This window comes from Zeus faber (assembly GCF_960531495.2).
Source record: "Zeus faber genome assembly, chromosome: 1".
In the NCBI taxonomy this organism is placed as follows: Eukaryota; Metazoa; Chordata; class Actinopteri; order Zeiformes; family Zeidae; genus Zeus; species Zeus faber.
Window position 1 is genome coordinate 35022963 of NC_137193.1, and position 16726 is coordinate 35039688.

The 16726-nt window shown below is 43.2% G+C and overlaps 1 protein-coding gene across 2 annotated transcripts; it reads left to right on the plus strand.

Annotated features, from left to right (window-relative positions):
* Positions 1–308: 308 nt before the first annotated feature.
* Positions 309–15637, plus strand: kpna6 (karyopherin alpha 6 (importin alpha 7)). Of its 2 annotated transcripts, XM_080008882.1 has the most exons (14): positions 309–437; positions 1343–1476; positions 1593–1685; positions 2338–2437; positions 2542–2636; positions 2729–2860; positions 4197–4285; positions 6534–6633; positions 10758–10921; positions 11021–11099; positions 11190–11315; positions 12803–12930; positions 13337–13521; positions 13903–15637. In XM_080008882.1, exons 1-14 carry the CDS (start codon positions 434–436, stop codon positions 14088–14090), a joined length of 1617 nt encoding a protein of 538 aa, XP_079865008.1. In that variant the 5' UTR covers positions 309–433; the 3' UTR covers positions 14091–15637. The 2 variants fall into 2 exon arrangements, with proteins under 2 accessions (XP_079865008.1, XP_079865009.1); XM_080008883.1 differs by lacking the exon at positions 2729–2860.
* The last annotated feature ends 1089 nt before the right edge of the window (positions 15638–16726 follow it).

The following is a 16726-nucleotide window of genomic DNA, read 5'->3' on the forward strand; positions in this document are numbered from 1 at the left end:
TAAACGCGGAGGATTTCTTATTTTCTTGTGAATATACCATTTTGCCATTGGGATAGCGCAATTCACAGCATATTCGCACTGTCGTCACATTGAGAAAAAAAAAACCCGTAGAATATCTTGCAAAGTAAGTGGGCTGTTTTGATCTCCAAAAGTGAAATTCGCGACGACAGACCCTTGCACAGGTGACCAAACAATCTTGGCGTCAAAACTTTCAAACCCACCAAACCACGCCTGGCGGGCCCGTGACGTCACAGTCACGTGACGGCAATTCGATACGCGCTATAACGAAGCGTATTGACACCGCGCAACTTCACTATGGCCGAGCGAACAGCGGTGTGTCCGTGTCGAGCGGCCGATCCCTAACTGGTGGGAAACTGATTGAAACGACTAATTTCTGTGCGATTTAAGGCAAACCTATCACCGGGGCGGCAAAATGGGTAAGGCACGGCAGAAGGAACTTATGTCGACGGACTGGCTGAACTTGTGCGAGCGAACGCGTCTAAGTTAGCTTGGCAGCTAGTCTGGCTAACGTTCGCTTTGTTGTGTGGCGAAGTGGTTGTCAAGTTCGTTTGTGAAACCGTCGAAAGTACAAATGGATATTGTCACAGTTTAAACTTGTTTTAATGGCTGAGGAAGGCTACAGTCTGTCTCCACTAATTCAGTCCACTAACCACGCGGTCGGGTTTAGCGTACACACACACGCACGCACGCACACACATTGTACAAACGCTGAGAACGGGCAGTGTGTCCTCTGTGGGGCCGATATATGCTAACTCTGCGATTTTAACTGGACTGAATAAAATCATTTGTTTGGCCTGCCAGCTGACTTGTTGAAGAATAGAGGTTCTTGTGTGCGTGCATAGGTAACCTAGTTGAGGCTATGCTGTGAGCTTGTTTACACAAGGCATAAACCTGTGAACCCCTCATGTTTCATCATATGAACCTAATTTTAGTTTTGTGATGTCAGGAGAAACACTATGCGGTTTGACTAACACCCCCCCCCCCCACACACACACACACAATTTCTTCGACTAATAGTTTGGATCTCAAGTGCGTGCTGCACTCTTGTCTTCTTCTACCTACCTACCTTCTACCACCACCTACATAATTGTAAGTCGCTTTGGATAAAAGCGTCTGCTAAATGTAATGTAATAATGTAACACCACAATTCGCCATCTGTGTGCACATAGAACTGATACATCAGCAATGATTTATCTTTGTCAATGTATCTGAAGAAGATGGTTCACTTGCGAAGTGTTAGATTTATTGTGCAGTATTTCTCATTTAAAAACTTGCTGCTACTACCAGCATTTCACAAAGACTGCTTATTTTATTTATGCAGAGCCGACAGCCAGTCCAGCCAAGGATAACTGTAGAATGAACCGCTACAAGAACAAGGCCCTAAATCCAGAAGAGATGAGGCGCAGGAGAGAGGAGGAAGGCATCCAGCTCCGGAAACAGAAACGAGAACAACAGGTTGGTGGATTCAACCTGCCTGTCACACTCTGCTGCGGCCTCCCAGCTTTTCATTATAGCTGGCTTCTCTGTGTATGTATTGTGTCACATATTGACCTCCCCCTATTGAATCCCAGCTCTTCAAGAGGAGAAATGTGGATGTACCTAATGAAGAGGCGGCCATGTTTGAGAGTCCACTGCTGGACTCCTACCTCAACTCCCCAGTCTCAGTGAGTATAACTACAACTTCGGTCACTTCAAAACTCACATGATCATATGAAACAAAATCAGTTGTTCCATTTGTGACAGTCTGGTGTTTTGGTTCCCAAGTAGGCCACGGTCATATTGAAGTTTTTACAGGTTATGAAAGTGCAGATCGTAAGCTTTCAAATGATGTGGGGACAACACCCCCACTAGACTACCTGTCATTATCTGTCAGTGGGGTAGTATATTTTATATTATAGGCTTTTAAGTGTTATGTATGAAGACAAAATGTATATTAAGTTTTAGAGTCAAGAGTCACAATGTGTAATTATGCTCCCTCATCGCATGACTTACTAAAAATACACTGCACAAATACCAAAACAAAGTTACCTTTTATTTGTAAACTGAATTTTACGACCCTGTTAATTTACAATAAAATCACCAAATCTGAGTGAGCTGTTTGCGTATACTATTTTTTTCTCTACATCATATAAACAAGACATAGGTATCACAGATATCAAACTGTACTGCGTACAAAGCAGCAAGTTTTGCGGAAAACTATGTCCCAACTTTGTACACCTTTCACCAGTCACATTTACACATCCTTGATTTGACAGAAATGTGTAAAGACACTGGCTCCAGTTCATTGAGCGCTTGTGGTTGTTGGTGCTCTTTCAGGAAGGAGTCATCACCAGAGATATGGTGGAAACACTCTTCTCAGAGGACCCAGAGCTTCAGCTCAGCACCACACAAAAATTCAGGAAGTTACTTTCCAAAGGTACTCATCTTTATTCCCTACCTCTTACACAAACTATGGGGATGCTCTATGGCACAAGCAAGATCCTCTGTTCCAATCTCAACATGTGTGTTAATGAATTTCAGAGCCCAACCCACCAATCGATGAGGTCATCAGCACACCAGGGGTAGTGGAGAGATTTGTGGAATTCGTAAAGAAGAGTGTGAACTGCACATTACAGGTCAGAAAAAAATCGTTACAGAACAAGGTTGCGAAGAAAACCAAATTTGAAATCAAATTTATTGTACACACTCTCACTCTGTCTCTTTGCAGTTTGAGGCAGCTTGGGCCCTGACCAACATAGCGTCGGGCACGTCTGTACAAACAAAGACTGTTATCGACGCCGGGGCTGTACCAGTTTTTATAGGGCTCCTTAGCTCTGAGTTTGAGGATGTCCAGGAACAGGTACAGGGCATCCACAAGTCATTGAAAAGTATTTTAAAGCATTTAACCAGTTTAGCTAAAACAAGGTCATTTAAGGATAGGTTTGCCATATTTCGACCCGGGTCTTATTAAAATTTTGGTTCCGAGCATTTATAACTGTTGATAGTCTAGCCCTACAGAGTGCAGTTCAGACTTTTGACCCGTTCTGGCAGTCACAGTTAAATTTTTGAGCTTGGCGATTTGTACGAAAAGTTAGATCGGCAACAGTCAAGGGTAGCGTGGGAGGAAACTAGGGGGAAGAGGAGTTATATGGAATGCATGTAGTGTATCAAAGGTCCCATATTATACTCCTGCTCAACAAGTCAATATAGGTCTCTGAGGTCCCTAAAGCATGTCTTTTGAGTTCTTTAGCTGAAAATACCACTCACATCATGTATTTTGGCCATTCTAGCCACAACGTGCCTCTATACCCCCTTGTTCTCGATGTACCGTTTCTGATGTACTGTTTCTGTATGTGTCACTTTAAATGCAACTGAGTTGCTGCTTTCAATGCACCACTCCGGGGGGGGGGGGGCGCTAGTTTTACGCACAAGGCTTTTTTTGTTTCATTCAAATAGGAAACTGAGGAAATAAATACGTCTACTATAAAAGGCTGCGTCTCCACCCACTCTCTCCTCCAAATTCGGTGCCGTGTCTCTTATCAGCACAAAATAAATAATTGCACACATAAATACAACAGTAGGCTTTTCTCCTCAGTGCCTTCTGTTTTACTTTTGGCAGTAAGTGAGAATCACAGTCTCGCATGTGTTTGAGTGAGCTTATGTTCACCGCTCTTGCCGCTCACCAAGTGTAGGATCATATAGGGACACCTCATCTTGGATGCATCATGTAGTGTGAACGGTTAAGAATAAATGGAACCGACATTTCAATAGGGCCTGGTTTGAAATGTAGTGAACCTTTCCATTAAACTATTAAAGTATTAAACGTGATTTCTAGAGGTGTTTTTATTTTATTACATTTTTTGGTGTATGATGAACCCTATATGCATATAAAGTTAACAAAAAGGGACATTGATGTTGACAGTCTCTGGTAATTGGACACATATACAAAGTTTGGTTTCAGTTGACACTCAAAATCAACTTTACCTATTGCGTAAAGAGATGTAACTTCGGTCATTTTGCCTGATGTAATTAATATTCAGTCGATAGTATATCATGGATTCATTGATTAGATTGATACGCTTGTTAACTGGAGATAGCCTAAGGTAATTCCTAGTTGTCACATTTAGCCAATAGGATGTTTTCATCTTGGTTATAAAAGCTTGTCTCTACCCTTTCTGCATCTTTCCTCTATGTAGGCTGTGTGGGCCTTGGGTAACATTGCAGGTGACAGCGCTGTGTACAGGGACTATGTGCTGAACTGCAATATCCTTCCCCCACTATTAATGTAAGTCTTTTTCTGTTTTCCTTCGCATGAGGAAACATGTATTTGCTTTGCACCTATTGCCGTGTGACTGCAAGTTCTGTCCTAATTCGCACGCAAGGTGTTTATGAGCTGCATGTGTTTATTGATGTCTCACATTGAAGGCAACATTAAAACCACCTGCCTAATATTGTTTAGGTTCCCCTCGTGCCGCCAAATCAGCTCTGACTCATCCACAAGTCCACACCAAGACGTTGGCAGCAGAACCTTTACATCCTCTATGTTGCGAAGTGGGGCCTCCATGGATCAGGCTTGTTGTTGTTCCAGCACATCCCACAGATGCTTGGTCGGATTGAGATCTGGGGAAATTGGAGGCCAAGTCAACACCTTGAACTCTTTGTCATGTTCCTCAAACCATTCCTGAACAATTTTTGCAGGGTGCATTATCCTGCTGGAAGAGGCCACTGCCATCAGGGACTTACTGTTGCCATGAAGGGGTGTACTTGGTCAGCAACAATGTTCAGGGAGGTGGTACGTGTCAGAGTAAAATTCACATGACTTCCAGGGTCCAAGGTTTCCCAGCAGAATATTACCCAGAGCATCACACTGCCTTAGCCGGATTGCCTTCTTCCCAAAGTGCATCCTGGTGCCATCTCTTCCCCAGGTAAACAACCTCTACACACCCGGCCATCCACATGATGGAAAAGAAGTGATTCGTCAGACCAGGCCACCATCTTCTATTCCTCCATTGTCTAGTTAAGACGCTTACATGCCCATTGTAGGCCCTTTTTCGGTTGTGGACAGGGCTCAGTATGGGCACTGACTGGTCTGCAGCTACGCAGCCCCATACGCAGCAAGCTGCTATGCACTGTGTATTGTGACACTTTTATATCATAGCCGGTATGAACCTTTTCAGCAATTTGTACTACAGTAGCTCTTCTACGGGATCGGACAGGCTAGCCTTTGCTCCACCTGTGTATCAGTGAGCCTTTGGCACCCATGACCCTGTTGCTGGTTCACAGCTTGTTCTTTGGACCACTTTTGGTAGCTACTAACCACTGCACACTGGAAATATCTCACAAGACCTGCCGTTTTGGAGATGCTCAGACCCAGTCGTCTAGCCATCACAATTTGGCCAGTCTCAAAAGTTGCTCATCCTTCGGCTTTTCCATTTTTCCTGCTTCCAACACATCAACTTCAAGAACAGATTGTTCACTTGCTGCCTGATATATCCCACCCCTTGACACGTGCCATTGTTACAAGATGAGCTATGTCATTCACTTCCCCTGTCAGTGGTTATAATATTGTGGCTTATCGGTGGAAATGATATGCACTATATTGCCAAAAGTATGTGGACAGTACACCCAAACACCAAACCCATATACTTGTTGAACATTTAATTTCAAAACCATGGGAATTAATATAGAGTTGTCCCCATTTGCTGCTATAACAGCCTCCACTCTTCTGGGATGGCTTTCCACCAGATTTTGGAGCATGGTTGCCGGGAGTTTCTCCCAGACACGAGCATGAGTGAAGTCAGGCACTGATGTGGGGTGATGGGGCCTGGCTCTGTGTTCCAATTCATCCAAGTGGGGTTCAGGTGTTGGCTCTGCAGGCCAGTAAAGTTCCTTCACACCACAGTCAGTAAACCATTTCTTTATGGACCTTGCTTTGTGCACAGGGGCATGCTGAAATGGAAAAGGGCCCTCCCCAAACTGTTGCCACAAAGTTGGAACTGCAAAATTCTTTAGAATGTTATAATATGCTGTTTCATTACGATTTGTTGCCTCCTTCTGGCATCCGCCAAACCCTGATTCATCCATCAGACTGCCAGATGATGCCGTGTGATTCATCACACCAGAGAACAGGTTTCCACTGCTCCAGAGTCCAATGCCGATGTGTTTTACACCACTCCAGCCCACACTTGGCATTGCGCATGGTGATCTTAGGCTTGTGTGCAGCTGCTTGGCATATAAGCCCAGTTCATGAAGCTCACAACAAACAGTTCTTGTGCTGATGTTGCTCCGGGGGCAGTTTGGAACTCGGTAGCGAGTGTTGCAACCGAGGACAGACCATTTTTATTTCATTCATATTTTACACGCGTGGTACCACTGCTTGCTGGAGTTCTACGTACCAGGTTATTGAAGAATGAGTGCACAATGTTTAACACCAATTAAGCTTAATTCGTTAATTAGAAGTTGTGCTGTCATCTGACTTTTTTTTTTTTTCTTTTTTTTTTTTTTTTTTTTTTTATGTGTCCTTGTGCTGTCAGGCTCCTGACCAAATCAACCAGACTCACCATGACCAGGAATGCAGTCTGGGCGCTGTCTAACCTCTGTCGAGGAAAGAACCCTCCACCAGTCTTTGAAAAGGTGCGTCCAAGCTCCCTGTTGTCTGTGTCAGGTGATAGCACTTGGATGAAACGTCAAGGTTTTCATTCTGGGAACAACTTTTTCAATCTATTCAAACATGTTTAGTATTTTACAAATTACATTTTTTTTTTTCCTTTAATGGTCGGCGCTGATACGCGAAAATGAACTAAATTGCGTGTATGCCTGAACACTGTAGCATCGACAACCGCGGCAACCCTTATATCAGGGGCATTGAACCTTTTTAGCCCAGGACCACTTGGTGGATCAAGAAACTGAGCAGGAACCCTGAGATTTATTTTTCGACCCGACCGATGCCTATCCCGATTTTTAAGATAGGGAGAGTCCTTGCCCACATATTATCAATGTTTTTCCTGATATTTTGTCAAAATGTGCATGTGGGAAAGCCTTTTTTTTTTTTTTTTTTTTTTTTTTTTTCTCTCCTCACACATTAAAAAAATCTTCTCAAGAACCATAAGTTTGAATGACACAGAATTTGCGGGGCTGGTCCACAGAATGTGCATGAACATAGTTTGAGAAAAGCTTAGGGATTGGTCTAAAATCTGCAAATTTATTAGACAATCGGTTTCAAAGATTTGGCAAAAACATTACATTTTCTGTGAAATCATGTCAGTAATAAATCCAGGTGAAATTTGCCAGGGCGGCCAGTAACATGAACAACAGGACATGTCTACCAAGTGCAGTGGAGATGGCTTGATGTTTGAAGAAAATATGAACGACATCTTCAAGCCTATACCAAGAGGGGCTCTTTGGCCTAGAGGTCATTGTTTGCCCACATTAGACTCTTATCTTTAAGGTACTGCTCATATTGCCATCCATTTTGCCATATTGCCAGTCCCAATTAAATACAGGGACACAAAGTGCAAGGTGTCACAAATGTGTAACTGGACATACTGTGCACAATGTCGCTTCTTGTGTTCATTCCTTGTCATTCAGTGGAACCTGGTCCATTGCTGCCATGCAGCCAAATATTTAGATTTATTTCTGTTAGTTTCCTGCTTGTAATGAAACGATAAAAGAAAAGTCCCACACAAGCGTGACTGGACTGGGGGGGGGTACAGTTTTCAGGTTTCACAAACCTGAAATATGGTTTAAAATGGTGTTTAGGGTTATTATAATCTAGGCCAGGTTTGACGTGTGGTTGTGTGTCTCTCTCGCTTTACCCTGTGTTTTATTGAAGTTCATCCATGCATCAGGTATGTCTGACACAGTTATGAGATATTCTGTCAAATTAAAAAGTAGCCTACATTAGCAACTTGTGCCAAAGGCGTTGCAACGCTAACTCCAACTTATATGGCATTTGTAATAAGCAGTATGACAACGTCATTAACAGAATATTATGTTTCTTTTAGTGATGCTTATTCAGAATTTTTTTTTCTGACCAATGGCCACCCCTTGTTTACTCATCATTCACCATTATCGGACAAGATTTAAACATTCTATTTGGAATTCGTTGGTATAGACATTCTTCATATGGTAGAATTTATTTATGTCCTCACCCCGAAGTCAGTCAAAAACATATCCCGTATTTGTGTCCTCACACATGGAGTTCGCTTAAGTTTGTTTTAGTTTAAGTTTAAAAAGTTGATGAGTCTCTGAGGGACATGCAGTGTTTAGTCCGTTTGGAACTTTGTTGTTGGGAACTTCGACAGAGTGCCACGTGACACAGGACTCTGTGGACTTGCATTTATTTGAGGACTGGTAGTAGACACATGCAACAAGTTTATCAGCTCTCATAGCGATCTGTCATACGTGTCCTCCAACCATGTGCAGATAGTGCTCTGACATTACCCACAATGCAATGTCTTAAAGCGACAGACCCCATCACTACTGGATATGTCGTTGGATTGTTTTTAAAAAGACAGACAAAAGCCCCTTTCCCACATGGAATCTGTAGCATCGCTGGATAAAAAATACATTCCCACACTCATTCCCACATTGGCCTCCTTTACGTAAAAAGTTTAGTATGGAGTCTGTTTCCACATTAGATGGTTGTTACAGATACAGTGCATTATGGTCGTGTGAGAGGTGTCTTATATCACACGAGACAAGGCAACAGAATCTTTTAGCTTTTAGACCAGCTCTTCGCTCTCCATCTCCCTGCTCCTCCCGGATGGTCTCACATCTCACCGCTGACGGAGCCCTGTCCCCGGACGCAATAACTTAAACCCAAAGTTATTAAATTAGTGTGATCATTTTCCACCTGTCCTACAACTCTCCCTATCGACTTGCTCCCTCCGACTCTGCACTACCGTGCTGCGGGCAAGCAAAGTGCTTGAACTAATGCCACCTCACACCTAACTCTGAAATAGACATGAGGCATTTTTCGTAAGAAAAATAATAGACTAAACAAAAAGACCTGTCTCTGTAGAGACTGGACGCGTTTTAGTTTCTCGTCTTCTGGCATATACGGTGGGTAGCACCTCAAAACAGTGGAAAAGGCCCCGAGCCACCCTTGAGGGCCGCGGCCCTACAGACACCCCACGGTTGCAGGAAACCCCCAGCCTGCAGCCACAGAAGACCCCCCCCCAGAGAAGCCAAAAGCCTGAGGAGCTTAACCCAGTCCCACAGTGCACGAGGAGACCCTGCACCCCTGTGGCGCATACATACAACCCACCCCTATGTGCAGGCACAAAATCCCGGCTGTGGGCAGCAGGCCCAGAGCCAGGTCCCACACAGACACCCTGCCCAAACCGCTCGCCGGCCGGCGGGGCCCCTGTACATGGACAAGGCCCAACCCCACCAGAACCCATCAGGCGCACCATCCAGCTGTGAGCCCCGAGCGCCCACTCACGTAACTGATTGTGCTCAATGCAGGGCAACAGGATGTCAGCGCCCCCCCAGATATGTGGGGCCTCCACAACCCGGGGCACCCGCTGCAGAGAAGCCATGCAACACGAACAATGGCCAACAGCAGCCACTCACACCCACAACAGCAAGCGGTCTGCTGTCGTGGGTGTGGGTGGAGGCTGTCCTCGGGGTCCCCAGAAGGCACCTGGCGGGGCTCTCCGCAGCATGCGCAAGCCACCAGGACTCAAACCCAGCTGGGAGAGGGCCACGCCGGCCGACCCCTCGGCCAATCACACCAACCCACCTTGCCCTGCCACCATTATTTGTGCTTTATTTGGATTGGGCTCCAACTGTGGGTGGCCGCAGAAAGGACGCTGCGCTGCAGTCTGACCAAGGGGCGCAGCTAAGCCGCGATCCAGTGTTTGGCTTATTAAACCGGTTTTAACATTTTTACACCGGCCCAACCCTACCCAGTACATTACCGAAAATTCAGTACCGTACGCTACTGAAATGTTTTTAAACTTTACTCAAAAAAACTGAGGTTTTTGAATGCACCATAACATCAGAAATGGTGACTCTGCTGCTAGTGCTAACTTCAGTGTCATGCGGGACTCAGTCTGGGAGGCAGAGCTGGAGAGTGGCACTGTCACTGGTCCATGTCACTCAGAGACGCGGAATAGCGTAATTTCAGCAAATTATTGAAATAAAATGCTGCTGTTCTAGTGTTAATCGTCGATGTTTACTCTATTATTTTTGTCTTAAAGGCTTTTTATTTTATTTTTTAGAATTTTTGATAAAAATCTTCACATTAAAAAAACAATTGGCGATGCCCTGCAGTACAACTACGGACCCCCTAGGGTCTGCGGTCCCCTGGTTGAAGACCACTGATCTAGATGGTTATTAATTGAACATACCTGTAACTCATCCATCTTTTGTCTTAATGTGATACCTTATTTTGCCCCAGAACCGAACCTAGCACCTCATTACCACATTGTTGTTCGATTTTGTATACATTTGGGTTTTTTTTATTATTATTATTATTATTGTTGTTGTCAAAGTTCTAATCCCAAGGGAAGCTATCAAACATAATTCCACCAAAGAGCATTGTGCAAATGGCCTTGACTAAACTTGAATATTATTGTGACTCCATAGAAATATGAGAATTGTGGAATGTCCAGAGACAATTCACATGTCTCTGAACTTCAGCTCCATGAGGAAATGATGTTTAGGAAGCACAAACAGTTGTCACTTGTGTCCTTGGAGGAATTGCTGCCATTTCTGATCGTATGCACCCGTACCCTGTGTGTCCTGTCCAGGTGTCACCCTGTCTTCTGTTGCTGTCCAGGCTCTTGTTTTGCAATGATCCAGACTTGCTGGCGGACGCCTGCTGGGCACTGTCCTACCTCTCAGATGGACCTAATGACAAGATCCAGGCTGTCATCAACTCTGGCGTTTGCAGGCGCCTTGTAGAACTCCTCATGTGGGTTTGACCGTGTACTCACTCTGGCTGCGTTAACAAATATCTGTAAAACGGTGCATTATGAGTATGCCGGCTAAATAAACTCACTCCTCCTTGCAGGCACAGTGACTATAAGGTGGCCTCCCCTGCGCTGAGAGTTGTGGGAAACATTGTCTCTGGAGATGACATCCAAACACAGGTAACTGAACACCACATGATATTTGGACCATTTGCCCCAGGCGTGTCAGAGTTATTTGATCTCTAGGATGCTGTGTCTTTGTTTGCGCAGGTGGTGTTGAACTGCTCCGCACTACCCTGCCTGTTGCATCTCCTTAGTAGTGACAAAGAGTCCATCCGAAAAGAGGCCTGCTGGACCATATCCAACATCACTGCAGGAATCAGAGCGCAAATACAGGTTAACACAAATGCACAGATCAGAACAAATATGTACACCACAAGCAGACCTGTCAACCTGCAAGCATTTTGTGTACCAACCACACAATTCTTGGTCGAAATACCCAACTCGAAATGCCAACTGAAACTGCTGGTCAAATTTACAAGCTCCATGCAGTGTTCATGTACTCTTACTCGTAAAAGCAATTCTGATGCTCAAACCCGATACCAACATAATGCAACGTGGTTGTGTAGTTAGACTCTCAAAAAATACCGAAAGAAAGAAAATGTTCGCTATTTGGAGGTTTATCACCTGACAATATTACAAAATTGTGCAAACTGCGTATCTATTGCTATCACTACAGCTGAATGTCTGCTCTGGTTGTTCCGAGTGCGCAAGCTCCGCTCGTGATGAAAGGTTAGACTTTTTTTTTTTTTGAGACTGCTTGACGAGTCACTCATTAAAACGAGTCGTTCAATAAGATTCAGTTGCTTTAATGTACGGTGAGCGAAGGAGGACTTCCAGTGAAGGAGAGTGAGAAGAGTCGGCCAATTATTATTATTACCACTTTTTATTTATTATAAAAAAATATGTATTTAAATAAATGTTTTTTTATTTTGGAATAAATTGGAGAGTACCATTATAAATATAATTGAAAGGTATATTTGCACTCAAAAGTTAAAGAGACATTTCCATGTTAGTTGTATGTTTTGTCCCACCAAAACTCAGTGGGAGTTACAGGTTGCATTATACTGAAACTTAGTGACAGTCTCATTCTGTTTTATTGGAACTCAGGGACAGTTTAATATTATATGATTGTCCCATAGTAAATAATGAACAATAAATAAACAGTGTCAAAATCAGAAATCTTGTATTTGTGGTAACTGAAAATTGCAGCGATAGTCCGTATGTGCAGCTCTGTGCAGTCTTATCACGTGAGCCTGGTCAGATCACGTGGGTAAATCTGCTGTACGTCAATGAAAAATATGTCATTGACGTACAGCAGATATACCCAATAATACCAAATCATGAGAGAATTTTGATTTCTCCGATCATGGATATGAAGTTCAAAATGATTGGACGACAATGTAAAATATATTGAATGAAAATTGAATAAAATCCAGAATCGGCAGGTCAGTCTTAAAAAATCTGGAATCTCAATTGGCCAGGAAAATTGCATTCGGTGCATCTCTAGTTGGTAAACAGGTTCAGTAACTTTAGGAGATGATGCATTTCAAAGGGTTTATCCTAATGAGATTAATTTGTATATGTAGTAGGAGATCACGTACAATGTGATTAGCCTCCTTACGAAACAGCTGCTGTGTGAATAACTGATGGAGTCATTTAGTTACAGTAACTCAAATGCCTGAGGCTCCCTGTTACACTGTTGTGGTACTGAAAATATTTCCCCAAGGTTGGCAGGTCTGCAAAAGTTGTTGTATAATTCTCCAAACGTCCCTTCCATAAAAATATTTTTTTCTTTCTGTTTTGATCATACTGCCTCCTAGACGGTGATTGATGCCAACGTGTTCCCAGTGCTGATCGACATCCTGCAGAACGCAGAGTTCAAGACCAGGAAGGAGGCAGCGTGGGCCATCACGAATGCCACTTCCGGGGGAACCCCAGAACAAATCAGGTGACTTAACGGGCCTCCTCGTGCGTTGGCATAGCAATTGCTCTTCGATCAAAGGAGATTACATTTCATGTTTCCAGCAAGTGTTTTGTTTTGGAAATTTTAGCATTGTCATCAGAATACACAGTATAAACACTTGAATGCCAGACTTAGGGAATTGGCAGCTATATATTGTAATATTAAATAAAATGCAATTCCCATCACTGAAGTTTTGTAGGCTAATTTAGTTATGACCCACGAAAGCAGTAAGGAAACAAATAAATAAATGTACTAATAATAGAAGCTGAGCTGATATCCTTTTTTTTTTTTTTTTTTTTTTTTTCCCCCATTTTCTCCTATTCACTGGACTAAGGATGCCTTACTATTGGAAAGTGTTGTTGCGCCTAATTGTGTGTGTGTGTGTGCGTAGGTACCTGGTGAACCTGGGCTGTATCAAGCCACTGTGCGACCTTCTGACAGGGATGGACTCAAAGATTGTCCAGGTGGCTCTCAATGGCCTGGAGAACATCCTGCGGCTGGGGGAGCAAGAGGCCAAGCAGGAGAACAGTGTCACCGGCGTCAATCCCTATTGCAGCTTGATTGAGGAGGCCTACGGTAGAGATGTGCAAATTAAACAACACACATTCTTAACATCGAACACATGATCGATAGAGATGATTGGAGATTCATTTTAAGAATTGTTATTCTATTAATCCCAAACATCTTAATGGATGTTAATCATAGCATATTTTTATACAAGTCAAATGATGTATAATGTATTATAATTCAGCTACACAGCAGATCTAATTGTATATAATTATATAAATCTGGAAGACAAGCTGACTCGTGTGCATTATCTTTAGAAGACTCGTAGGTCTAAGTGAAGGATGATTTGTTTTGTTTTTCAACAGCCTAGTGTTAAAATACAAAGACACAGCATTGTCCCTGACAAGGTCTCGGCTTGTTCGCTGTTCTGATGCAACTGTCCCTGCCCAGGTCTGGACAAGATTGAGTTCCTCCAGAGCCACAACAATCAGGAGATCTACCAGAAGGCCTTTGACCTGATCGAGCACTACTTCGGAGTCGAGGAGGAGGACACCAGCCTGGCCCCCCAGGTGGACCAGGCCAACCAGCAGTTCCTTTTCCCCCAGCAGGAGGCTCCCATGGAGGGCTTCCAGCTATAACGTGGCACATGGTCCTCCAGAATGCACCAACTATCCCCCCACACTTTTCTACTGCTCCCACCCAAGGAGCTTGCTATAGAAGGGAGTCAAAGCTCCATTTGCCTTCTTTACTGCAATCCATAGTTGAATATCCCTCTTTGTATGGAGGGTGGCTAAAACGTTGCACCCTTACCTGTCCTGCTCTCCGGCCTATAACTCTACTGGCCTATACCTAATTGATGTTGGAAGTCACGAGCAGACTCTTCAAAGCCCTGTTCTGATGCCACCCCCAGGCAAGGCAGGCAAAACACTCTAGCTCCATTAAACATTTTCAGAAGAAGAGAAGAGTGTACTGGCTTAAAACACACATTTTGATATCCCGCAGGGGGCAACGATCATTTGGTTTCATATCTTTCAGGTATATTTTCAATTTCAGGGTGCATTTCAGGTTTTCCATTTAGCTCAGCCACAGAGGTCATCCAGACCAATCAAACAAAGACATTTCTTCAGTCAAGTACCATCTTATCTAGATCCCCCCCCCCCCCACAATATGAGGTAGGGTCCCTGCATGGTGTTCTTTAGGATCCCTGGCCAAACAGATGAGTACAAGGGACAAAAGGGTGTGTATATTAGTGCTATTTAACAATGGTTCAATATTCGAATGCTATTCGAATTCTAAAAAATAAATTACAATTGAATGTGAAAATTAACATTGGGGGGAAGAAAAAGTGTTTTAGCAGAAATCTCTTTTTTTCTAAAGACTTTTCGTGCATATGTCCACATACAATCCTCTTTGTGCACACAACTGAATGAGCTTTTTCCATGCGCTCTGCTGCTCTGTCTGTTAGCTCTCCACCGTCTGCCCCCCCTGTGATTAGGGGTGGGGGACATAAGAGTATCCGGTGACATCACTAGGGGGCTGCGGGTGACGCCAACCGAGTGAAGCTAAAAAGAGCCAATAATTCAGCAGCATGGCATAGAGTTCAGAAACCGACATGCCTGTGAAGAGAGTGATTAGCACTCTAAGCAATCTAAAAAGCCCCATTTGGAAGAACTTTGGTTTTTGTTCATTGAAATTCTGGATTGTAAATTTTACTTATACTAGTTATGTCTCGTATTGGTTTGCCCTCTTGTGGAACTAATGTGCAATAGCACAGCCTGAAGGTTGGTCAAATTGTAATATTCAAATATATTCTAACTCGTGTGTTTTTTAGAATGAATATTCAAACAGGATTTATGGCCAAAGTTGACAGCCCCAGTGTACATGGTGTTGCAGTGGTTAAAATCAGAGGGAAAACGGACTTTATGTAGTCCACTAACTGGTAGTTCTCAGTGATGTAGTGACAACTTGTTTAGCAGTAAAATTTATATCTAACATTTTGCATTCTTTATCACTACTGTTAACCGTGGGAAAGACAACGGATTATGTGGATGCATGGTTCCATTGTAAAGTGTAATGGAATAGATGTATACATGTTTATAGACTGGCAAAGAAAGTGTATGAGCCTTGTCACATTGTCCAGTACCTATGACCCATTCAAGGTGATGAGGCCCATACAGGGTTTGGTGAGGGATGTATCTTTGTGGGGAGGGAGGGAGGGGGGCAAAATGAGTGGATTGCAGCAATTGAATTATCTCTCGTGACGATTTTATTTGGGGGGGGGGTTCTTGCGCTCACCAAAGGATTCATGGATAGCTTTTCATTTGCTGCCCACTGGACTGGATATCTCGATTTTTGTTCTGTAAACCCTGTTAACAGATCAAGTGAACAGGGTTGGCTAAGGTGTTTGCAGATAAGTGTTGCGGGGTTCTAGGTTGAGACGTGTGGCTCAGAACAGTGCTAGTGTGGAGTTTGACTGACATACACTGTGTGAGGATGGCTTGGGTGGTTTATTGCTGTTAGAGTACAGGAGCTTTATTTTATCCAGATTAACCAGTTTTTGTGTGATACAAACTCCACCTTGTGCATTTGGCAATTTATCTAATTTGTTGCAGTTAACCACAGAATTGTGTTAATGCATTCAATGATGACCCAGTGATGTGCATTGCTGCTTTGCTGTTCTCTACCCACCTGAAGATGTTATCCACAGAATGTCTGGGCTCCCAGCAGACAGGTTTAAAAAAAAAAAAAAAAAAAAAAAAATCTTTTGTGAAGTGATTTAAATAATAATAAAATGGGGAAATAAAAGCGAGCAAAAAGAAACAAACTGTACATCAAAAACATGTAGAGCAGCGTTTTATATTGCTAGTCTTTGTTTTCAGTTCATTTCTGCACCAGTCTGCAAAGAGCTTTCCAGTGGAAACGAACACTAAATAAATATTGAAAACATGAAATTATTTGTGTAAAGACAATGCCCTCCTATTCGCTAAAGTGCCAATTCAACGAAAGACTGGAGGCTCATCTGGCTTATTGAATCTTTTTTTTTGTTTTGTTTATTTAGTACTTGAATGCACACACTGTGCAAAACACTGCTGCTGGGTTTCTCGTCTTTAAAGTAGCATGACTTGCCTTTCAATCTTTTTAAAGGGCACCTAAATAAGGAATTGAATCAGGTCAAAGGAGTGTACAAATGACATATTGCTCTTTCAGCTCTGTACCACCGTTGAGGCACCGTGTTCCAAGAGTCCTCTTAATGTTCGGATTTGAGCTGAAAATG

What these genes read in the sequence shown, in the direction of transcription:
- kpna6 (XM_080008882.1), top strand. An exon ending in CAGGAAGTTACTTTCCAAAG is followed by an intron (nt 2,438 to 2,541) that starts GTACTCATCTTT and finishes AATGAATTTCAG; the next exon opens with AGCCCAACCCACCAATCGAT. An exon ending in CTCCACCAGTCTTTGAAAAG is followed by an intron (nt 6,634 to 10,757) that starts GTGCGTCCAAGC and finishes TGTCCTGTCCAG; the next exon opens with GTGTCACCCTGTCTTCTGTT.